Source organism: Rhynchophorus ferrugineus, unplaced genomic scaffold (assembly GCF_030347505.1).
Source record: "Rhynchophorus ferrugineus isolate W39M unplaced genomic scaffold, kcgeb_rfMv2 rfM1, whole genome shotgun sequence".
Classification (NCBI taxonomy): Eukaryota; Metazoa; Arthropoda; class Insecta; order Coleoptera; family Curculionidae; genus Rhynchophorus; species Rhynchophorus ferrugineus.
The window spans coordinates 69,656,806-69,682,940 of record NW_027472580.1 but is presented as its reverse complement, the minus strand read 5'-3'; the positions used below and the strand labels follow the sequence as shown (position 1 = coordinate 69,682,940).

Here is a 26,135-nt window from a genome sequence, read left to right as displayed (position 1 = left end):
AAGCATTCTTAGTTACACTATTCATTGCAATGATATCTTTATTTGCCTGACTAGGTATTAGAACTTGTTAATGCACTGATGGTATTTACAATCACTAGAATTATTAACTTGTATTTTTCAGTTAAATCTAGTATATAAAGTCATGCTTAGGTAATATACTTTTACATTTCGTCATGTATTAGTACATTAGAATCAGTAAATAAACTTGTACCTCCCATTCAAGAAAACGAAACAGGACACTATACTGATGCAATAATGACTATGTTAACGGGAAATTCAAATTTATCAGAGATTCAATATATCAAGATGGGGTCCATATAAAGTTATAATCAAATATTTATTTCCAAGTTTGTTGAATTGTTTATTGAAACATTTATATAAATGTGTTTTTATATGAAAAATATGTATATTTTTCTAGAGTTCATTTTATTTATGTATTGTTTATTATTGTTATTTTTTAATTATTTGGATGTTATTAACATTTTTATTCTAACACATTTTTCTTGAAAATTTTAATTTAGTTTTATGTTATGTATAAAAGAGACTTTAGGGATTAGTCTACGTGATGCCGTGGTTACGGTAGAGTGCAATAACCAATTAAATGCCTTAATAACAAAATATCTTCTTTACTTTTATACCTATAACAGAAATTTAAACTAGCCAATTATCTAGTATGTGGACGACGCGAAACGTTTCTCTAGGGTCTCTTATGGAGTTATCTTTCTATTATTCTATGATTTCCATTGATGCAGTACAACAACATGTCTATAATTGTTGTTGTGAAAAGTTGGAGGGTCGCTATAATCAGTGATTCACCCTTGAAGGGAATTATGTTGAATAAATAAAATTGCCAAAAAAATGTGTTTTACTATGGTAGGCCGGGGACTTTTCAATTGACCTGTTATATAAAAAATATAAATAATTATAAATCTTTAGACGGTATATATATTAGGCATTTTCTATATATAGTCTCCATTAGAGTATGCAATGATAAATAAATGCTAACATAAAAATTACATTTTTCAGGCTATTTTTTCCTTATTCATACTTTAATTTGCGTCGCTTATTTATTAAGTATTTTAAAAATATACAATATTTTTCTAATGTTAGCTCATTGTTGCTAAGCATTCTTAGTTACACTACTCATTGCAATGATATCTTTATTTGCCTGACTAGGTATTAGAATTTATTAATGCACTGATGGTACTTAGAATCGCTAAAATTATTAACTTGCGTTTTTCAGTTAAATCTAGTTAATTATCTAGTAGGTGGACGACGCGAAACGTTTTTCTATGGTTTTTTATGGAGTTGTCTTTCTATTCTATGATTTCCATTGATGCAGTACAACAACATGTCCATAGTTGTTAACTGTATTTCGGATCCATCATTTCTCTCTTTCTTTGAAGAAGTACTTGTGGCAATTTGAATTTTACATCTTACAATATCAAACACAAAGGAGCATAAAACAAATGATTTTATGATGAAAAACAATAATTAACCATAACTTATCTAATTATAAGAGCATTTTATTAAATTAGGTATAATTTTCCTTAAGGAATGATATATGTGTTAGACATGCTTATTAAGAAATAACGTCTCAAATTCTACCATTAACAAATATCTTTATATTATTCTTTTTTCTATGGTCAGTTTCAACCTCTGCTTTAAATTATTTATTACACAATTGTTTGTTTAATGATTTATTCCGTTCTACAAAAATTTAAGAATATACGATTTGAGTGCAGGGACATTTGGATTTAATTTTTGAAACGTAATTATTTTCAATGATTCAGTCATATTGTTGAAAACTAGTTATTCACATTGATTTGAAACTATGCTCGAATTCAACCGAGAGGCCAACGATTAAGTGTGATTATTACGATTTTCGTAGAAATGAAATCACGAATTTCAGAAATTCGCCATATTAAGTCAAACAGCAACCATAACCCCTATTTTGGGTATACATGCGAACTTTTTGGCGCGTTTCGATTTTATTTGGTTTACTTATCTTAGATTGTGAAATAATTATGATGATACCAATAGTATGAACAACAACCGAAAATGTAACACAGATTTATCAAGGCAAATAACTAAATAAAATAATAGTGGCTGTACTGTTACATCAAGCTGTGACGACTGATTAGAAATATTAAAACTTACTGATTGAGACACAATATATATATATATATATATATATATATATAGCTTCAAAAAAGTATTTTATCTTTGCTAACCAGTTATAATGTATAATTGAAATGATAATACTACTATGTTTGTTAAGTAAGTAACAATAATTTGACAAGGAACAATGAAACTCTGTGACACCGATATTAGAAGCGAGCATTCCAAATGCAATATCCATTAAACACAATAATAACCGGTCAATGGAAAGGTCCCCGGCTTACCATAGTAAAACACATTTTTTTGGCAAAATTGTCTTTTTTTTATTCAACATAATTTCCTTCAAGGGTGATACACTAATTATAGCGACCCTCCAACTTTTCGATGCTATTTTTGTAGTACGATTTGTCCTTTGCTTCAAAATAGGCCTCAGTTTCGGCGATCACTTCTTCATTCGACGAAAATTTCTTCCCAGCGATCATTCTTTTGAGATCTAAGAACAGGAAATAGTCGCTGGGGGCCAGATATGGATAATACGGTGGATAAGGAAACAATTCGAAGCCGAATTCATGGATTTTTGGGTTTCATGGATGTTTTCAATGATTTGTGACAAGGTGCATTGTCTTGGTGCAGCACTTTCTTTTTCTTAAAATGCGGCCGGTTTTCGGCGACTTCGTCCTTCAAACGGTCCAATAACGCTATGTAATAGTCGCTAACCTTGCCAACCAACTATTGCGTTTTACCACGCTTTGGAGTGAGTTCATCGTGCGAAGTCCACTCGGATGACTGTCGATTGGAATTCAGAGTGAAATTATGGACCATGTTTCATCCATTGTCTCATATTGACGCAAAACATCAGTTTATTACGCATGATCATCTTCAAACACTGCTCCGAATCATCAACTTGTCGTTATTTTTGGTCAAAAGTGAGCTCGCGCGGCACCCACTTTGCACAGAGCTTTCTCATACCCAAATATTCGTGAATGATATGATGTACACGTTCACTTGATATCTTTAGAGTGCCTGCTGTTTCATTCAATTTCAATTTACGGTAATTCAAAATCATTTTGTGGATATCTTTAATGTTTTCGTCGGTAACAACCTCTTTTAGGCGTCAACTGCGTTCACCGTCTTCGGTGCTTATTTCACCACGTCTAAACTTAGCATACTAATCCTTGATGGTTGATTTTCCTGGGACAATTTGCGGAAACTCAGCATCAAGCCAAGTTTTTTCTTGAACTGTGTTTTTTTCCTTCAAAAAGCAATATTTTATCAATACGTGAAATTCCTTTTTATCCATTTTTTTCAAAATAGCAAAAGATGCTTCACTCCAAATGCTATAATTCACAAACTAATGATCCGGCAGCTGTCAAATTTATACACGCATCTTTTGAGGGTTAGGGCTAACTAAAAAACATATGGATTTAATTCTAGTAGCGCCATCTATGTGTCTGGCCAAGGACTTTTCAATTGACTTGTTACTGTGGAAAATGAAGTATAAAATAAAAATATGATCTATATGATTTTAAGTGATATACATTTGATAATGGATGTTTGATTTTTTAACATATAAAATGTATATCCAATGTTTTAACAAAATACCTTGTAATATATTATTATAATAAGTTTTATTTTAACAATAGCCTTGCAAATCAAGTCATTTTATAAATTTTGTCAATATAAATATAAATTTTGTTCAATAAACAGAAGGTAATTTTGGTTTAGCACATGCGCATTTTTATTTATTTGAATTAATAGTGTGAGGGAACAAGCGCATTTACTTTGTTTTGTTAACGCTGTTGAAAACTTTAGTCTATTTTTTTTTGTATATCGTTCTTGGAACTCATTTAAGGACTAGCAAAGATAGTAATATGAAAATGTATCATTAATTTTTTATGAATTATTTCAAGAAAATTTATTGAAAGTGTTGTAATTTTGTTTGCCAACTAAATAAAAATCGGGAAACATTTGAAGATAAAAAGTCATATTCTACTACAAACATTTACTGCAAGTGTTAAATAGAAACGCAGTGAAAAACACTATATTTAATATAACTTTAGGGTAAAATGATGTGGCTCGGTGAATGGAGGTAAATCGAAATGAAACAGTGGTGTTTACATAATGTGACCGTTATTTATTGGCAATATAAAAAATGAGAAAAATACAAAGATAAAAAGGATGGCAGCGGAGTTACCTGAAGACGAGGCTTGGGCAGTCGATGGTGGCACGTCTTAACCGAACGAGGGTTGAGCACTGAATGACCGAAATACCCTTCAGTAATATCCCAGATAAACGTCTCGGGGTTGCCGCCAGCTATTCGGTGTCGGGTTCCAATTGGCACCCCGCCCGTGTTCAACATCTGGGATTATATTTCTGGGTATTTTGTAGACCGTTATTCCACGATGTAAAATTCGACATGCCTCAATTCGCTACAATACTCCCCTGCCAGAATTTTACATAAAATTACTTCAACAAAAATACAAAAATGTTTGCAAAAAAAATATCAAATACAAAAAAAAAACATATACCAAAAAAAATGTGCTGTGTAAACTGGGCTTTGAAAAAATATGATAGTTCGAAACGGTTGTGATCTGGTACGGCTGTTGATATCTTCCGGTCCTACAGATACCGTTGCATCATCGTCGCTTTGGCACTTGAATGTGGTCCATCGACGACGTTGAAAACAAGCTATTCTTCAGACAGGGCTCCCGTAATCGACGCTGTGGGAGGATCGACTGTTCGACGACGTGGTAGCTTATTTTCTTTGACGACGAGACGTTAGCAATTCTGGTACTTCGGCGAAGACATGACGAGTCTACGGTGACTGCAATCGGTACCTAGCTTCTGGAGCTGCTCTGTGACTAATCCGTAGTCACATACGTTAGGTTAATTCATAAAAAACAAATAACGACGGTATCCGACCGAAGCTGCCCAAAGCCTTTTAAATCAAAATATCTGCCATTATGACGGAGACGGCGAGCGAAGGAAGACATTATGATTTAAACATAGCGCCGAAAGAAATGTTTAGCCGAGACGCTGATGATTAAGCAGTGACGTAAAAATATTCCAAAAGATTGTGAAATAAAATTTTGACAAAAAAAAATTTAAAAAAATGAATTGGAATTAATGAAATTAATCGGAATAAAATGAAAATGAATCTAGAAGGTAAAATTGAAAAGGAATCGAATTAAAAATATTTAAAATTTTGAAACAAAAAAAAAATATAACGGCCACGTAAAATACATACCAAACACCATGTTCTACGTACCCTCCATTCACGAGTCCAAACCCAATTTTGCGAAAGATCACGTCGGGGTCACCACTTTAGGGTAAATGATGTGGCTCGGTGAATGGAGGTAAATCGAAATGAAACAGTGGTGTTTACATGATGTGACCGTTATTTATTGGCAATATAAAAAATGAGAAAAATACAAAGATAAAAAGGATGGCAGCGGAGTTACCTGAAGACGAGGCTTGGGCAGTCGATGGTGGCACGTCTTAACCAAACGAGGGTTGAGCACTGAATGACCGAAATACCCTTCAATAATATCCCAGATAAACGTCTCGGGGTTGCCGCCAGCTATTCGGTGTCGGGTTCCAATTGGCACCCCGCCCATGTTCAACATCTGGGATTATATTTCTGGGTATTTTGTAGACCGTTATTCCACGATGTAAAATTCGACATGCCTCAATTCGCTACATAACTATATTGAAACATGTTTATATCAAGCCCATGAACCATATTCACATAAAGACATCGTATTGAAACATTTTTAGAGAAAGTCCATAAACCATATTTGGTGAAATTTTGGCATATGTTGACTTCTATTTGATGTCCTTGAAAATGTTTTATTACAAATTTGGCGGTTGATATTCCCACTACAAACAAAAATAGTGCTGTTTGAATATTTTAACTTAATATAATTGAACGTTACATTCCTTACTTACCTTTGTTCTTCCATATTTTAAAACCGATGTATGTCACAACACTAAGAATAACACAACAATTTAGCTATTATTATTATAAACTTGTTAATGCATTACAAAATCTAAATATTCTAAATTATTTGTTGTTTCCTCTCGATTAATAGTAAATTTTAAAATGACCGATTATACACACTGTAAGAAAAAGAATAGAAAGCAATATAGTCGACTGTGCGCATGCGCCAGTTCCAACATTCCCTTCCGTTTATCGTATTCTCAGTCACAAAATATAGGGATATTAGAAGAGTATCTCCCATGCATTACCTGTTAACAAGTTTAGCGTTCATTTGCAACCAGAGGGCGCGACTGACAATATGAGTGGAGGGAAATTTAAAATATTTTAATCACAATAATAGCAGTAATAATACTAATAATAATGGTAGTAAAAATAAATGCAATAAAATATTAAAAACACATTTTATTTAAGTATATGTAAAATTTATATTAGTAATATTATTTCCAAGGAAAGTTCGTAGAATTTTCATTCATAGAATGTTTAATGACATATTATTCTAAAAATATTTTAAAACCTAATATAGAAAATTGACAATAAACAATTTATACTTTTAAATATACAAAGTTTAATAAAATATTGAATATGGAACATTTTTTATTATCTTAAATATAACTGGGCCAAATATAGAGTACAGCACAATATATATGTTGAAGACTATTTTTTTATATATATTTTAAAGTCTCCTTTTACCAACTATGGGTTTATCTGGACTGGGCCTAAAGTTTAACGTGGGCTCCGAACCACGGTCCTCAACATTAAGCCTACCGACTGGCGAGTGACCAACTTTAGAAGTCATCCCAGAAGACATCCGGTCTTACCCAGCCTGGTTACTGGCGTGACTGGGATCATTTTCCTTGTCGGATTTTACACTCTTGCTTAGAACATTCACACATTTTAAACAATCACAAACATTAATTTAGGACCATGACCCAGCAGGATTCGAACCCACGGCTATCGCAACAGTAGGAGGACCGTCCCATCACCTTTACCACTGCGCCACCAAGCCGACTACTATTTATTTTGTAATCTCTTTTTTTTTGACAAATATTTATTGTAAGTATATAATTTTAAGTCATACATATAAGCTGTGTTATATTTAGATGTTGCAATAAAAATGTTTCATTTTTTCCTTTTGCTATTCTGTCCACTTTTCTCATCCACCAAGACAAACGGTGTTGTTATTATCTTTCTATTCATGTCTCGTTGAGAATGCTCAGTACAGTTAATCATGTTGAAAAATACAGGCATTTACTGATATAAAAAATTGAACAGACGGCTTGTTAAGTTAAGTTTTGTGCATAATCTGGGAATTAAATAGAACAGTCAACAAAGTAAAAAAAGTCTGCTGCCGCGCTTCAATAACTTCACTGTTGAACTCAATAACGTTTCCTGTCATATTTGGATCAGTGTTTTCCTCTTCCTATGCCACATTTAAATAGAGGCATGTTATATTTTTCAAGTCAGTTACATATAGTTAACATTATAAAAGACTTAGAACCGAATTAAACTTAGACTGGAAACCGATCCCTGTTAAGCAATGCTCTTCCACATTTCGGTTTTTAGTCAGCCTGTGTAAAATGTACACTACAAACCCTTTTGCTCTTATTTAAACCTTCACAAGATATTCCCATCAGTTTTTCATTATTTGTTGCGTTAGCCATTTCTAACATAGAGCAGGATCTCTAAGAGAGCTGCGCATTCTGTTTGAAACGGTACTAGAACCTAGAACACCTGAGATGCCTTCAGTTTTAAACAAATCATTTTAACTAAAAAAGAACCATAAAAACGTAATTAACAAAATAAGAATATTTAATAGATAAGTTTTTTAAATTTGCTTTGTCAGCCATGTTGAAAAATGCATCCAATTCGAAAGAGACGCTTTCAACAAAAGCTTTGTCGAAAGAAATTAAACCCATAATTCTTTGTTTATAAGTCAAATTGTTTCTATATATGTTTCTATATCTAGGAAGTATATAATTACCAAAAAAGTAAAAAAATATCCAGTAGCTTCTTGATTATTTCCACCAAATATAAACACACGTACTCTACGTTTTCTTACCTTCTAGAACAGTCTTCTGAAAGCTGAATATGTCAAATTTAGTTTTGCTGCCAAATTTAAACTTCAAGCCACCTAGCCGCAAATGAACAAACTAAAACACTGTTTCGCATGCGCCCAGATAAGATACCCTTCTAAATTCTGAATATTTTGTATTCTCACTCTACCACATACCTGACTGTCTACGAGTCATCCAGGTTAGAGCTATGTATAGACTCCAAAATTTTAGGAATTCCTTAAGAGGTGAAAACACAAACAGACTCATCGGATTCCTACGAGAAATCGATTATCTTCACAGAGTAGCTCATGCTGAGATAAGTGTCGCTGACCAAATTATAATTACCACTTGGGTTTGGGTGCTAGTATTTGCTGCATGGATGGAATCTCTACTTTGTCATGGTTGTGTCCTTTTTTAAATTGCATATACACTATTTATATTTAAGTTATTAATTTTATTTCATTATATATCAACACCGTACTGTTTTATAGTCGCGAAATGACGACACCCGTCGTTAAAGCGACAAAAAAAAATGAGTTTTAGGAATTATACTTTATAAGTTCTTATCGTAGTGTGTTTATTAAATGAATAATCAGAAAATGTTAACATTGGTTTTTAAAATAAACAATGTAAATTCTCTATCATGCGTGTGTCGTAGATATATAATTCAATTGTTCATTTTCCATTACATCGTTTACACATACGTTTTATGTATCGACTCAATTAATTGCAGTTGTAATAAGAGTTTTATAATCGATCGATGTAGCTTTATGGAAATTTACAGGCAAACTCATTATAATGATTGACACTATCCCGTATACAATATCACGATCTATGTTATAAATAGATAGACGTCAAATACATGCATGTTAGTGTCTATATCCCATTTCCATTCTTACTATATTATTCTAGGTGCTTTTTAAAGTAAATTAATGTTCTTCATGATAATAATATATCGACTGTCTGTTGTCGCTCTGACAAATAGGTTTTTTTATTGTACAAATATCACTTTACTCATCAGGAGTATTTTACTTTGGTCAAGAAAGGTGGAACTAATCCAAATATATCCTGAATTATAGAATTTTTACATAAATTACTTACTCAATATCTTTAGAATGGCAGTTGTCCTGCAACTGAAAAAAAATTGTGTGTATTGTTCGTAATGTTTCCTCAAATAAATACTTAAACTTGTCGTTTCTAACATTCATTACAAATGAAATTTCGATATCTCAATATAATTCTATTGTCGGAAAATATCGAGAGATTTATATTTTTAAAAAATATTAGACGCTTGCCTGTATCTTGACCAGCGATATCTCTTGAAATGCAATATATTGATATAAACATATATTAATATTAAATAACCTAACTTAACTGTTAAATTTGATGGTTTTGATATTTATCTATTTAAAATAGCAGTTTTCCGTTTAATATTATTGAGTTGTTCAATATATACTGACACTAATTATGGGACACTCAAAATTACATTTTCTATACTCATTGCTTTCGTTGTTTGATTTCAATAAATTTGCTACCGAATATCATTGTTGTTGGTTCATCAATTGTTGGTTTTAGTTTCAACAATTTTAAAATGGCGACATTGGTGATAAATGGTGATGTAATGACAAAGAACAGCATGGAGAACCAGAATCGTTGGAATTTAAAAACTATAACTATTTCCAGACTTTTTCATGTGATGGGGGAGATCCAAAAGGAGGGAAATTGAATACCACACATTTACTGGAAGTGCAATTTCGAAAGGTATCAACATTGTTTTTCATTGCTTGCCAGGCGACAAGAGCTGTTTTCTGTAGTGTATTCTAACTAATGATAAAAAGTGGATTTCCCATATATGTTTTTTACTTGCTTCGGACATCCCTAAATAATGAAATTTAAACAAGTATGGTTATACCAACCCTTTCAATATATCAGTCGAATTTTGCTAAATAGATATTGTCTTTTATTGGTTGGTTTACAGCATAATAGTGCATGATATTCAATATATCGATACACATTTCTTAACTAATTTGGCATTCCGTGACGATTATGCTATATTTTTTGATATAGAGGAGCTTTGAATATTCCTCATGATATAGCCCGCCCTACCGAACTATATGATTTAATGATAAATGAAAAAATCACCAACACAAAAGAGAATATTCAACATCCGAACATAGACGATATTGATTCTAAAGGCCGAAATACTAAATCTAAAAGCCATCTAAAATGCTGCTTAAGGATATGGAATCAAAATTAAAACTAAGTTCTGTCAATATTTCTCACTCTTGAAACTCTCACTATTTCAGATGCGTTTTCTCTCTTGTTTGTACCTCTGTTCAAGATCACAGGACATGAGTTATAAAAACGTGAACATAAGCACTTATTAGTAATATAAAAATGACAATGACTGATAAATGATCGTCAACAAAGGCCAAGGTCTTTAATGAAAAATTACTATTTTCAGTAGCTAGTTTTTTGACTATCGATTGTTTTCAGTTCCCAACGATAATATATATATATATATATATATATATATATATATATATATATATATATATATATATATATATATATATATATATATATATATATATATATATATATATATACAATATGAGAATTGAGGGTGGGCACGGAATACCCCGTGGTAATAGTAATAAAACAAAATGAATGATTATGATTAACGGTTTATTCGAGTGAGTATTGATATGGATCAAAACCTCATGAAATCTTAATCCAATAAGAATTGGCTCGATATCAGAAGTCTCGCGACTCTATCGGTACTGTCTTGTTGTGCTACACCGTGTTTCATTGCCGAAAGGTCGCCCTCGTGACCATTTGGTTTTTCAGGAATGACCTATCCCTATTTGAAACGGTTATAAAGACAGGTATAAAGGGTCTGATACTAAGAAAGGTTCGTCTGAAGGTGTATGCTCATATATACCTATATTTTACGTTATTTGTTGCGCCTATTTTTCTTCCCGATTAAACAGAGAAAAGTGGAAAAGTTAAAACTTATTACTTACAAAAATAGACAGGCATAACGATTAGTAACGACAACCTTCACAGTGTCAAAGTGGCACCAACTATGCGCTCCTTAATATTTAAAGTATTTACATTTTCTGTATTAACGAAGATTTTATAATTTCGAAGGCTGTTAAGATTGTACATGAAGGTTGTGTTTAATTAGACGGATACATCGTATTTTATCCTCACTTGCGTATCTTTTACCAAGTAAGTAGGTTGGCTTAATTGTTCTTCTCGTCACCAGATTAGTAGTGATGTCTAGGGAGGGAAAGACCTATCCAATGATGATTTTTTTTGCATTGTTAGAAAATATACGCCCAAAAATTCCCTGAGGTTCATATTTCCCACAGGTTTCCAAGGTCAATACGTTTCTCGGAATATATTGGTTTATTTACACTAACCGATGTCTTTCAAGGGGATGAAATTTTAAAATACTCCGTCTGGTTCTTGTCGTCTGCACTCTCCTTATCTCAAGTATTGTTCGGTTCCAAATATGCCTGGCTTCCTACATAATTTTTCACGTTCTTAAAGGATCGATATCTTAGAAATTAGCTTATCCAAATATTCTACTAATGTATATGTGTTTCGAGTATTTTTTGTTGTAAACATTTCTGACATAAATAAGTTTATTTTGTATATAAATAAGTTTATTAGTAAGATTTGCGTGCATATAGGTCTGTAGCTGTCAAGAGTATATGGTAAAAATTCTCTGCAAGCATATGCACGAGGAGAGAATCGCCGGAAAAGAGAGAAATTAAAACATTTTGAAATCAGTGGGTCAATATTCTCAAAACGAAATACTTAAGGACACCAAGGTGATGCTTTAGAGATTTCAACGAAAGAAATAACTCAAAAGAAAAACGTAAGATGGAAAAACAGTTATACTTACCAACCACCAAACGTTGAAGGGATAATTAATGAAAACAAAAGTTTGATTAGGCCACCAGGGAAACCACCACAAAATGAAAGAAAAACCATATCTAGAACTTTACCTCATAGGTGGTGTGAAAAAGAGTTCAAGAACCTATTGTCCGTCGGTATTTGTATACATTTTTCTTTCAAATTCAAAATTTCATTTTCAAAATAAATTGTTATTCTAATTTTTGTTATAATATTTTATTAATATTGTTTGTGTCTATGTTTAATTGTGCCCTACTTACTTATATTACCTTTTTTTGTTTATTTTGTTCATTTTATTGAAATAAAATTTGTTATACCATATATAATTTCAGTTTTTTTGCATTATTTATCTGCTCCGGAGAGTTATATAAACGGAAAGAAATAATAGATCACAAAGCTTCAAATTTTGTGTTATCGGTTTTTTTCATATTTTTTTGCTAACTACATATTTTTAACAATTTTTAATTCTTGCCTTTACTATAATGTTCTATAGCAATTTATAAAATCAATGCTACAAAATTTGAATAACTTAGTAATAATCTACACCTTATAGAGTTATTTTCGTATTGTTTGCTGATAATTTTCTGTATTAAGTAATAAATAATTATATTACCTCAACAAACTTTTGTAAACATAAAACTAACCTAAAAAATACTGTAAACAAACAGCGCGTAGCTGTGAAACTTGCTAAGCTGGTTTCGAATGAATTCGCATGAGCAGCCACCACACTTTTCGGTTTTTACTGTTGTCTACTAAAAATTTATTCTTGGCACCATTCAAGATACTACTGTGGTAGTTACAATAATATTAACCTATAAATTTGGCCAATAAGATACTTTGTAATACCTTCTGATAATATGTGATATTGTCGGTTCCTAGTAAAAGTACCAGTCTTTGTCTCCAACAAGGGTGCACCTCAGCATTTCCACTGCTCGATCCCAATACCTGTCCATCTTAATTAGCCAGTGAGTTTAGTCCCCTATATGATACGTCAACAAAAGCTGTTCTACACTTTCTTACACCTGGAAAGCTTTTAAAGAATATAATTATAGCTATAAAGTCAGCATCGTACAAATGATCAATATTGGTAAATTATTACTTATTGTATGTATAATAACTTACAGATTGCAAAAGTATAAAATCTTTACTGCCTACACTTCGTATTTTTCTCTACAAATGTATTGTTATTTTTAAACCTATGGCGTAAAATAAAGATTATATTTAATCAAGGAATAATAAAATATTAGACATCTTAAATAAATAAAAGCAGGGACCAAATAAATACTACTGAATACTTACTCAATAAATGCCAAATAAAGAATGCAAATTGAAATATTTCGTATATAGATACTTCTATTGTTACTGGTCGCTATATAGTTTCGATAAATGAATATATCGACAAAATGGTAGAGTAACTAGTATGGTTAACAATAATCTTATTCCATAGTACTCAATAATTGAAGGACAATCATTATAAAACAGACAATAATGGTGTGTGCACACGGTACGAAGGGAAAATAACGCACAACGTACCAGTTTATAACACCAACAATAATGACGTGCAGTGAGATAAAAAGAAGCGAGACTACTGTCACTAGGGTTAGTAGGCCTAGCTAGTATTAAGCTGAATTCTCAAAATAAATAAATAAATGAACAGTACTGTTACTAGTGCACACACTTTTCCAGCTCCAGCTATCATAGACGTGCAATGCGTGCAAGGGAGAATGCCATAAGCCACACGCTAGATACGCTGCGACCAAGAGCAGCCAGAAACCACTTTCGGTGGAATTAGTGTAAATCATAACTATTCATCAGTAACTTTAGCCACTTTGATGTTAGTTTCTAGATGATAAAATAGTTATAATTTATATTTACAGTTGCAACCATAAAACTATTATCTTTCATTTGCCATAATTTCAAGGTGCTTTTTAAAGTAAATTAATGTTCTTCATGATAATAATATATCGACTGTCTGTTGTCGCACTGACAAATAGGTTTTTTTATTGTACAAATATCACTTTACTCATCAGGAGTGTTTTACTTTGGTCAAGAAAGGTGGAACTAATCCAAATATATCCTGAATTATAGAATTTTTACATAAATTACTTACTCAATATCTTTAGAATGGCAGTTGTCCTGCAACTTCAACTGAAAAAAGATTGTGTGTAATGTTCGTAATGTTTCCTCAAATAAATACTTAACTTGTCGAGTTATGAACAGTACTGTTAGCCAGAAACCACTTTCGGTGGAATTTGTGTAAATCATAACTATTCATCAGTAACTTTAGCCACTTTGATGTTAGTTTCTAGATGATAAAATAGTTATAATTTATATTTACAGTTGCAACCATAAAACTATTATCTTTCATTTGCCATAATTTAAGAATTATAGAGAATATATGACTATTCGTAGAAATAATAAAATAGAGTAGAATAAAAACGTAATATAAAATCATAAATGCATAATTATATATGAAGAATAATAAATGGAAAATAATAAATAGAATATGAAAAATGAACGCTAATAAATATAAAATAATAATTAGAAAATAATAGGTTGATATTTAATAAATAATAAGCAATAATTAAAAAGAGAAAACCGGAATTATCTGTGAACAAACCCACCATTTGATGAAACGCATCTTGGACGCCACAAAACATAATAAAATAAAATAAATAAGAAGAACGTAGTGACTCTGGTCGTCGCGTATTTAGAAATTAACATTTATGAATTTCTATCACTCCTAGGACGTGATCACATTTGGCAAATACAACCCCAACCAAAGAAAGATCAACAATGTTGCCATTGATACTAATTATTTCTGTTGATAAGTATTCGCGGCGACAAATCATACAATTGAAAAGAAGCGGCAATCCTGCCTAGTTTCTTTACATTATCGTTCAAACCTTAAAAAAAAAACAGTTGAACGATCCAAAAATATCGAACTACGAGATGGAATTCTAAGTACCATAGATATTCAGAACGATATATGATTTCCTTGAATGGTTCATGTCTGTCTATGTTTTAGGAAAAAAAATATCGAGAATGTATAAACAAATAAAACTCGCTTTTACACAAATTATGTTTCAAAACCGCAATGACACAATTGTTAACATACTATTTCTCTGCGTTATAAGCAAATCAGCACATAGCTTATCTATTTGCTACATTTCAACATTTTTTCTTCGATTTAATCGTATTCTACGCAGTTTAATGTTCGCTAACTGTTCCTACGTAAAAACCGCTTTATAACGTATGATTATCATCACCATTATCATCAAAACAACGTTTTATTTCGACGCAGTGAAAAAATAAACAAACTTTTATCTGTTCTGTACTCATAGTCCATTCCTATCATAGTAAACAGTAACAGGCCTTTTTTGTTTTTTTTTTCTGTCAGGTTAAAAAACTGTTATCAGTCAAACGAGTTGAAGATTGAAAATAAATGAATGTGACGTAAATAGCAGAACATTAAAATTAGACGATATTCGCTATGCTAGACGTGAACAAACAAAGATAATGATGAACAATTATCTTAACTATAATGTAACGTTTTTACTCATTCGATAAGGCAGTACAACTTGTGCATACAATGTAGGAAGTTAGACCAGTTCTGTCTTAATCTTAATTAATAATAAATTTAATAATTTAAAATGTAGAATGTAGTATATATATATATATATATATATATATATATATATATATATATATATATATATATATATATATCGCCCATTCAATAAAACAATGAAGTCATGTCGTCATCTAAATTGATGACGTCTAAGCGTTGCGATGTTGCCGCATTAACCGTGAGTTTTAGTTCATTTTAACTTTGACATATAACGAAATTCTAATCTAAATATTTATTATGATACAAATAAAATTTGTTAACATTATAGGACATCTAATGCATATATTATCGAACGACTTAAATTATGTTTGTAGGTTAAGGTTGTTTTATTATATTTACATCTAACTCTTTTCAACCCCACCTATAACGAGGTAGAGTTCTAGGGACGTTTTTTTATATAGTGGTATCATCTGAGCGCCTAACCCACCTAATTAACAATTGTATATCCAAGTAATGTATTTTATTTTCATTAGAGAGCATGTTTACCTTTGTGTTTAGTTTTTGTTTCCTTCGGTGCAGTATTTCCTTGTCAAGTCATTTTTATATCACTGTATTTCTCCTTATTTTGTTCTGTTACTACCTGTATACGTATTTCTTAATAAAACTAAACTTAATCACTACATTCTCACTAATTCATTTACCATATCTACAAAACAGTTAGTATTTCTTCTCTCCTCATACATTCTAACCTAATGCTCATGTATATTGTGAACAATTACACCCTTATTTATGCACACAGTTATCATACATCATACAATGTTAGTGATATACTCACTATTATTTGGTTTCACTCCCATCGCATCCCGAAGATTTTATTCAATCGTTGTCACTTTCAGAATCGATATTCAAGTGGTTATTCACTTAGTTGTTGTTAATTTCCAATCTATCTAATATTTGTTCACAATTCTACCATTTGTCAATTTCTTCTTCAGTGTGTCTGATCGAGTTCGTCCAAACCGTATATTTTACTGTCGACAATGCTTCTTTCCACATGTCCAGACAATTCTTGCTTGTATATACTTCTCGACCCTGCATGCCCATTGTAACAATTCTTTTCTACATCTCATATCAATTATATGGAATTTAACATATTGTTCAGGCATCTGATCTACCATGTATTTTTTTCAGGTCTATTTCTAAAAGAGTAAATTACATAAAATAACAATTAAACATTTTCTTTATATTTACCGAGTAACAATTTGTTATTAATACTACATAGTATTTCATAGTGGATACTGAATTTGATCTGAGAGAGGTCCGAGATATGTTACTTCGTGTAGCGACAGAATGGGAACTTATCAACCAGTAAATTGATTTCAGTAAGGAAGTGTTTTCGTTGGAAAAATATCGCTTGGATTTTTTTTTTGGAAATTGCCATTTAAATTGACAATTACTATTAAGTTCTGTTATAACAATTTAATTTTTCTATAACGATATATCAACCACTATCCAACCAAATTTTCCCAATAGTATTATTAAGTAAATAACCATTCGTTTTGCATGATTAACAAGATTTTTTATTACTCAATAACATTTGCTCGTCTACATAATTATTATATAATATGTAATTATAATAAACAGCAATATGAAATAAATAAATCGACTGAAAAGAAATTTTTGTAGTTATTTGAATTGATTAAGCTTTCTTCCAAATTGGGGTGTCATTTCTTCAAATATCAGTTATACAATAACATATGAGCTGAAACAGACTCCATTAGAAATATTTTTAATTCTTTCTAATTCTTTATCATCAATATAATTTATTAATTAAAAAATATAACATGTTGTTGGAGAAAATATATTAACATAAAGTCATAAACCTAGATATGTCGAGTAAGGTAGATAAACACTTTTTACAATCTTAGAAATGTTTTATTAACTACCACCATCAATAATGTTTTTAGGTGACCATTTTTTCATAGTATTAAGTATAATCAATATATTAATTTTCTATTAATTGTTTAACATCCTAGTGTTATTTTACTAAAAATTTAAGACATTTTAACTTCCAGAATTTTTAGCTATTAGGATGTTAAAGTTCCGCAAATATAGCGCCGGTGTTCTATCTGTGAATGCAGTTAATATTTAGTATTAAGTCAATCTAAAATGATTATAGTATAACCGCACAGTATAATTTACAAAAATTATCATTATTAATGAAATTATTTGCAGAAAAACAGGCATATCTGTATATCTATAAATATCGTGAACGTATTATTCAAAATTATTTCTAAATATAGTAATTTTATTAATAATCAAGAACTAATTGTCTGAAATATTCTTTATTACGAAATAGAAATAGAAACATTTTCATAACTTAATTCATTTTTCCATTTCATACTAAAACATTTCCCGCTTGCCACGACTTTTCTTCTAACTTTATGAATATTTCACATTCAATCTGGGCCCTGAACTTACCCCTTTTACCCGTCAACTTCCACTCAAGTATTTTGACCTTTAACTTTTGAATGGATCGGCGGTTCTTTAAAAGATTTACATTTTTAATAAATAGGACTGTGCTGTTAATGATCAAATAATGCAATCAGTTACATACAATATGTCTTACATTATTATTATTTAATTTATAATAATAATTATTTGATAATTGTATTATTTCAAGTATATATTGCGATGGTTGTTGATCATAAATAATTATTTATCAAAGTTACTACTATCTTGGAACTAGTACTGTTATTTGAGTGTTTGGCTTAACCTTGTATTATACCCAGCGAGGACAAAACATACATATCAGGACATATCTCAGTTTCGCAAATATGCCATATAAATAGATCTTTCTAGAGATTTCATATAAATCAGAAAATATATAATCTGAATCAATAATTCTAACCTCAATTTTGACAAAAAAAACAGAAGTTGACCTAATAACATTTATACAAAATTAAACGTATCACTCAGAAGAGGGCTTGTTGGGATTGGGTGTTAGTTCATAGTTCTAAACTAAAAACAACAGCAGATTGTCTTCCTGTTGTCTTTGAGTGTATTGTGTGAATATGAAAGTCAAAAGCGGTTAGGCTACAGTAACACAAGGTGGCTTACTTCAACATCAGCGCTTAAAAGTGTTTTAAAGATGTTTAATAACTCTATGATTGACTATTTTAAATTCGTTTTTCGAAAATCCCAATTGTGAAGTATTTTTTAACCGACTTCAGAAAAGGAGAAGGTTCTATGTGCGGCTGTATATATTTTTTTCCGTCGATTTCTTCTTCACTTATGGACCGATTTTCAAAATTATTTTCTATTCGAAGAATGCATCAAAGGTGGTCCCATGGGAGCCAAGTCAGGGTCTGTTGGGGGTCCCATGTTAAAGACACGTACAACATTTTCATTTATTTTGGATCTAAAATAATTAGAAATGTATGTATGTTATTGCTGAGCTGATGTGACGGAAATTTTGAAGTCGTTCAGTGAAAAAGTCATTGTTTGCTTTCTAAACTCTAACCATATCATATGAGAAGTATAAATGTAACAGGTAAGTGCTTCTACGGTGTAATGGTTAGAGCAATCAGATCATACGTGGAGGTTCCGTGTTCGATTCCCAGCAGAGACAACAACTTTTTGTTGTTCTAGTTTGATTAGAACTTTTCTCCAATCTCTTAGGCTAGGTAGCTGACCTCGGAGCCTGAAGCGTTCGTTATTCTCAATTATTGTTCCTTTATTCCTCTTTTTCCTCTTATGGATTGCACCTTTACTTGGCCTACCCGTTCTTATACTTAATAAAATAATTGCGTAATTTATTGAGTCAACATCTAATGCTAATACGAGAATTATATAATATTTTTAACTAAAAAATTTAACCAACTTCAATGCACAAAATTACATTACTAACAAAGCAAATCTAATGTGTTGCTTGATTACGTTTTAGTGAGTTCCTTATTTATTTTTTAAAGCCGGTTCAGTTGTTTTCTGAAAAATATTTTTTTAATGAATTACATCTTCAATTAGATATGATTAGTACATTCTTAATTTATAACATTAATATATCACTATTGCTCAGTTGTTGCATCAATATTCAAATAGGACTAGTGTGTGGTAAATACATCAGCTTGTGTTTCTTAAATTACAATAAAATCAGACTACTTAGACTAACGTTAAGATCAAACACGTATACACGTATACGCTATACAAGTAGTGGTTGGTTTGGTTAGCTTCAGTCTTCTAGTTTCCTGCGTGTTGTCCAGTAGCTGTATTTCCTGTTTCTGCATTCTTGTATTTTGGTAATTTTATGTTACTTCATGCTTTAAAGCGAATTTAGATGTTAGCGTGTAGTTCTTCGTTGGTTACGTAGCGATAAGTATTGGTAATTCATCAACTAATTTTGTTTTAGCATCATTGAATTATAACTCGGTTTGATATTTCAGTGCAATCCCATATTTGAACCCCGTAAGTCCAAATAGGCTTTACAGCTAACTGATAATAAGTTTGATTTTGAGTCTGATCTGATCTGCCTAACGCAATGTTCCCTGAAGTATAATTTTATTTCATGAAACTGATACTGCTGTCGAGCTACAGAATCTAAAGATTGCTACAATTCACAAACATAAAATTAAGACCATGCCCCAGTAGGATTCAAACCCGCGGCTATCGCAACAGCAGAAGGACCGTCCTATCGCCTTTACCACTGCACCACCAAGCCGACTTGTGGTTGTAGTTGTGAATGTCTTTAGGCAACAGTGGAAAATCCAACAAGCAATAACCATCCCAGTCACGTCAGTAACTGGCTGGGTAATGTCTTCTGTGAGGGAGTCATTCCAGTCGGTAGGCTTAATACCTAGGACCGTGGTTCGAAGCCCACGTTAAGCTGTAGGTCCAGTCCAGTTAAGCCCTCGTTGGTAAAAAGGAGACTTAAAATATTTCTAAAAAATCCTTAGTGATATTTAATCGTAAAAAATCGAAAAGTCACAAGTTAAAAGATCACCAGAAGAAGTTTTTTTCTGTCGATCGACAAAAATATTGAACTATCTAGTATATATTTTCTAACGTCAGACGACGACGATAAGTTTTTTAATGTGTACGCTTACCTAAACTCCCTAGAAATAATATTATTCTATCTTGTATTTTTATCTTTATTATTCATGTTGAAAGTTAAAACGAACGTACTAAACGAAAATACCGTCTTTATACAGTTTATTTAGTATATAGATGCAAATGTGTCTTCTTCACCTTATGTATAATCAATGACAAAATTAACTGTATACAGAATTTCGTCCTCAATTATTTACTGCTTAATAGGTACCTTTTTTCAACGCCATATAACCGTAACTGAAAAGTAATTTGTCATATTTCTATCCTCTACCTTCTTCGAATTGTATTATTGTTTCCCCGTAGGGACCGAGACAGGTATACGGAAAAGTCATGGTTGGGCTCCTGAGTCACCAAAATAACCGAACCTAGAATATCAGGTATAATTCAAAACATACTTAGAAATATGTTTTAATTTGTATTAGTGAAAAACGTGTTTCGAAAAACATTGTAAATTAATATAATGTTTGAACCCAAGTAAAATAATAGTTTGTAACAATTTTTAATTGCCTATGTCTAATGATTATTACTACATTACTACTATCTCAGTATTATCATAAACTTAACATTGTTATTGTAACAATCTTTCCTTTACTTTACTTTTCCAATACTTATCCATGAATCCAAGGCACTAAATGATGAATTATTTTGCGAACTATTTGCAGTTAAGGAGGTATTAAAATGCATTGCATCCATCACTATTAACTAAAATTCCATGGACGCACTATGAATAATTGATAAAAAAAAATGATAAGAAACCGAATCGAACGTCTTCATAGATATTTATTAACTGATATGGTCAAAATCCTATGAGATCCTACTAATTGAATCAGAAGTATTATTATTTCAAGTGATCTATAAGGGAGAATAATATTATTAAACGAAAGGTAGAAAAAGGGAAATAAAGATGGATATTATCCAATACTGTAAGTTGCAACCTAACGAAAATAGGCTAATGCCGATAATACGCCTTTGTATTTCTGGCTTATATGTTCCATATAAATAATAAAATATAATACAATCTTCTTCGCAGAACATCTTGCATCTTGATTTTTGTTGGGATTCGTTCATAACGCTTTTTGTACGGATTTCCCTTATAATCTGTGCATACAATATCCCTAAGTCTATATAATTGTTGATATTAACAATGGAATAACGTAGTTCTTGAAAAATCTCAGCAGCATTTGTACTGAGAACTCGTGGTGGTTTTTATTGCTACAACTCTAACTTGATAACATTTCAAACAAAAATGATTAGTTTTCAATGGATTTTATTAAATATTTCAATAAAAGATTATTTAGCGACAAACCACTATATATATTGAATCTATCGAATATTATATAACAGGTTAATTGAAAAGTCCCCGGCCTACCATAGTAAAACACATTTTTTTGACAAAATTAGTTTTTTTTATTCAACATAATTCCCTTCAAGGGCAACACAGAAGGCCACCCTCCAACTTTTCGATACCATTTTTGTAGTACGATTTGTCCTTTGCTTCAAAATAGGCCTCAGTTTCGTCGATCACCTCTTCATTCGACGAAAATTTCTTCCCAGCGAGCATTCTTTTGAGATATGAGAACAGGAAATAGTCGCTGGGGGCGAGATTTGGAGAATACGGTGAATAAGGAAGCAATTCGAAGCCCAATTCATGGATTTTTGACACGGTGCATTTTTTCAAATGCGGCCGTTTTTCGGCGATTTCGTCGTTCAAACTTGATGGTCCTTCCTTTTTCAAGCTTGTTAATGAAAATTATTCCATGCGCATCCCAAATACGCCATAACCTTGCCAGCTGACTGTTACGTTTTCCCACGCTTTGGAGCGGGTTCATCGTGTGCAGGCTACTCGGATGACTGTCGATTGGACTTCGGAGTAAAATGATGGAGCCATGTTTCATCCATTGTCACATATTGACTCAAAAACTCGGGTTTATTACGCTTAATCATCTTCAAACACTACTCCGAATTATCAACTCGTCATTGTTTATAGTCAAAAGTGAGCTCGCGCGACTTTACACAGAGCTTTCTCATACCCAAATATTCGTGAATGATATGATGACATTGATTTTGAGATAATCGTGTAGTTCTTCGTTGGTTACGTCGCGATAGGCATTGGTAATTAATCGTAGAAATTTGTTTGGCACATAGGTTCAAATTGGTTTTCTGATTAATATTGATAAACCAATCTCTTTGATTTTAAATCAAGTTAAGGGTGTCTTCCGATTAAGTTGCTTGATTTTGAGTCTGATCTGCTCTGCTTTTTGTCTAACATCTATTTTCAGTTTTCTAAAATACTGTTAATTTTATTGTTTTTTTTAAATATATTTTGAAGTCTCCTTTTTTTTACCAACTACGGTTTATCTGAACTGGATCTGCTATATAGCGTATGATTAGAAACACAGTTCTCGGCATTAAATCTACCCAATGGACAGTGACCAACCTAGAGACCATTCCAGAAGATATCCGGTTAGTGGCATAAACGAGACGGCTATTTCTTGTCGGACTATACTGTTGCCTTAATACCTTTACAATTACAATGAGAAACATAAAGCACATTCATACCCTGCGGGATTCGAGCCCACGACTATCGCAGAAATACCTCCTGCTGCTATCAAGCTTGCCCTAATTTTATTGTGATAAGCGGTTTGATTTATAATTGTAATTACTTATGGTAATTTACAATTACATGTTTTTTTATTTCGAAATACCAAACTATTTTTAAGTAATAGTAATTAAAAACATTTATTTTATAACAAACATAAATTTATCGTTTATTCACTCCACTAAACGATGAATCATTAACACGTTTTTCCTGACTACATTATTAACGTTTCCATTAGAAAATTCTTATTTAGTAATTTACTATTGACATAGTTTTTCAAGCATTTTTACGAAATTAACGAATATTAATTTAATTAGTATCTTTAATCATAATAAAAACGATATTTGTTTATATATTAGTACAGTCCAGGCAGAAAAATAATATGTTATATAAAATAGCATTTGTACAAAATATGAAGACTATGACTATTTTCATGTCTTTGTAATAATTGCGTTTGATTTTTAAATTTAATATCACATTCCTTTAATCAGTGTAATTTAATGATTTTTTGTAATAATATTAAAATATTGAACTTTCTTAAGTCCAAGCACCAAAAACTACCAGTTTTTTAACCAGGTTTTTCAACAGGTGTCGCCAGGCTTAAGTATGCAACGTTATGATTTGACACAAATGTCATTTTGTTCCACTGATATGAAGCTTCAAAGCTATGCATGTCATATTTTGCGAACGTAACAACGTTTTAGATTTATACCACTTTGAAAATGTTAAGTTTTTTACCGGAAAACATGCATTTGCAGCACGCATTACTTTTATTATTTAATCAAAAGAAATACGATGAGCATGTTCTAATCTTAAAAACATGTGAGGCGTGATTTCGAAAATTCCAAATGGCGATTTTGAAATAGTTTGAAGATTCGAAACTGCAAGAATGATTGGATAAAGACCCAACCCAAACTCAAAAATAAACTCGAAAAAAGCGTTAAATGTGACTCAAGAAACGATTAGCGACTGATATGGGAAGATGGGTGCCATATCAATTGAACGACAAATGGATTACCGAAAAATCCTTTGTGAAATGCTGCTTCAAAGTTGTGATCGGAAGTAATTTCTGCATTGAATAGTGACGAGTGAAAAATGGATTTATTTTGAAAACCCTAAACGCAATGTTTTTTGCGGTTATTACTGGGCGAAGCCGACGGATCGACTCCATAGTCAAATCGTTTTGGTCGCAAGATAATGCCCTGTGTTTGGTAGGACCAGAGTGGCCTGGTGTCTTACGAACTGTTGAAACCTCGTGAAACAGTTTATAGTGATCGCTACTGACAAATAATCAATCTAAACCGTGCATTGATCGAAAAATGTCCAGAGTAGGCCTGGAGAGGCGGTGTACGGTGCATGTGATTTGACAGCAGAATCACGTCCATAACCGCATAGCAGAACTGGTCAAGGAAGCGTTGAAAGCACTTGGATAAGACAAATTATCGCACCCGCCATACTCTCCAGACCTTGCCCCATCCGAATATCAACTTTTCTCATCCATGGGGCAGGCGCTTGCAGAGCAGTCCTTTACCAATTTCGAAGAAGTTATAATATAGCTCGACGTATGGTTTTTTCTTCAAGGACAAACGATTCAACACTATAATAAAATTTAATCAATATATTGAACAAATATCGATATATCGAGATTTTTTTGTAAAATATCGATATATCGGAAAAAAATATCGAATTTTTTTCTGCTACAACCAGGAAAAATATTGATATATTGGCGCTAAAAATATGGATATTCTGTAAATAACATATTTTAAAAAGTAGCGATATTTTTAATAAACCTATTAAAAATAATTAGGTTTTTATAAAGTTTAAAAAATATCATTAATTTTTTTTGAAATATCGGCTAACAAAAATATCGATATTTTTTCCGCGTCCCTACTTGATACATTTTTGTGGCTATATTATTTAAGAATATTTCCTTTAGCTATCAAAATATGTTGCTTAGCAATGATCTAATACCAGACCTCTTCATGTATTTTTACGAAGCCAATAAACATTAATTTAAACTTTTTATCTTCATTGTATTTAGATATATTCAGTCAAAACCAGCTACAATAAACAGACATTCACAACTTGTACGTGCGAACAATAGAACGATGAACAATCGTCCAAACAAAGAAAAACTGTTGCGAAAAATCATCGTTCTTATAAGCCGCGTATCGACAAGCTCTTTCTCAATCATCGCAACAATACACCTCAATGCGAAATAGAACGCCATTTAATTTGTGTATTTTAGCCAGTCCCGTAAATGAACTGGAGATAAAATGTAAATAAAATAAAGTTGGCCTTGGTAGCCGAGTTCAGTTGTCGTTTCTTTCCTGTAGCGAGCGCGCCGTGCTCTCTCTCGTGCTTTTGAAAAGTTTTTTGTTTGTTACGACGGAAACTTTCGTCTGCGTTACCCAGAGTTTTATTTTAGAACGGATTTTTCTTTGTTTATTTATTTACTAATTTTATTTTCCTGACGGCTTATGGTACTTTTGCGTGACGCGGTAAAGGGCTTATCACGAATTGTGTGTGTCAAAACGAAACATCGCCTGGTTTGTGGATCCTTGTTTGGTTGATGTTGATCGAAACATCAACTGTTTCTGTAAGTATTATTAACTTTTTTTTGTGCACGTCGTATTTTTGTTTTTCTGGGGTCGTTTGATTTTGCGTCTGTGTTATGTACGACGCTTTTTGACCGACATTTCAAAACACGTAAAACTAGGAAATCAGCTGATATTACAAGTGGCGTATTTACAAGTTTTC

At 31.8% G+C, this 26,135-nt stretch overlaps 1 protein-coding gene across 3 annotated transcripts in view; it reads left to right on the top strand.

The window, feature by feature from the left end:
• The window catches only part of Ypel (Yippee-like), a 229,224-nt gene that overhangs the window by 106,301 nt on the left and 96,788 nt on the right, over positions 1 to 26,135 (top strand). The window contains exon 1 of one of the 3 annotated variants that reach the window (XM_076393841.1): positions 25,464 to 25,974. The exons of the other annotated variants lie outside the window; for them this stretch is intronic. Within the exon in view, the coding sequence (XP_076249956.1) occupies positions 25,948 to 25,974 (27 nt within the window). The 5' untranslated portion in view covers positions 25,464 to 25,947. Of the gene's footprint in view, positions 1 to 25,463; positions 25,975 to 26,135 lie in introns of those variants that run through there. 3 annotated transcript variants of the gene reach the window in all.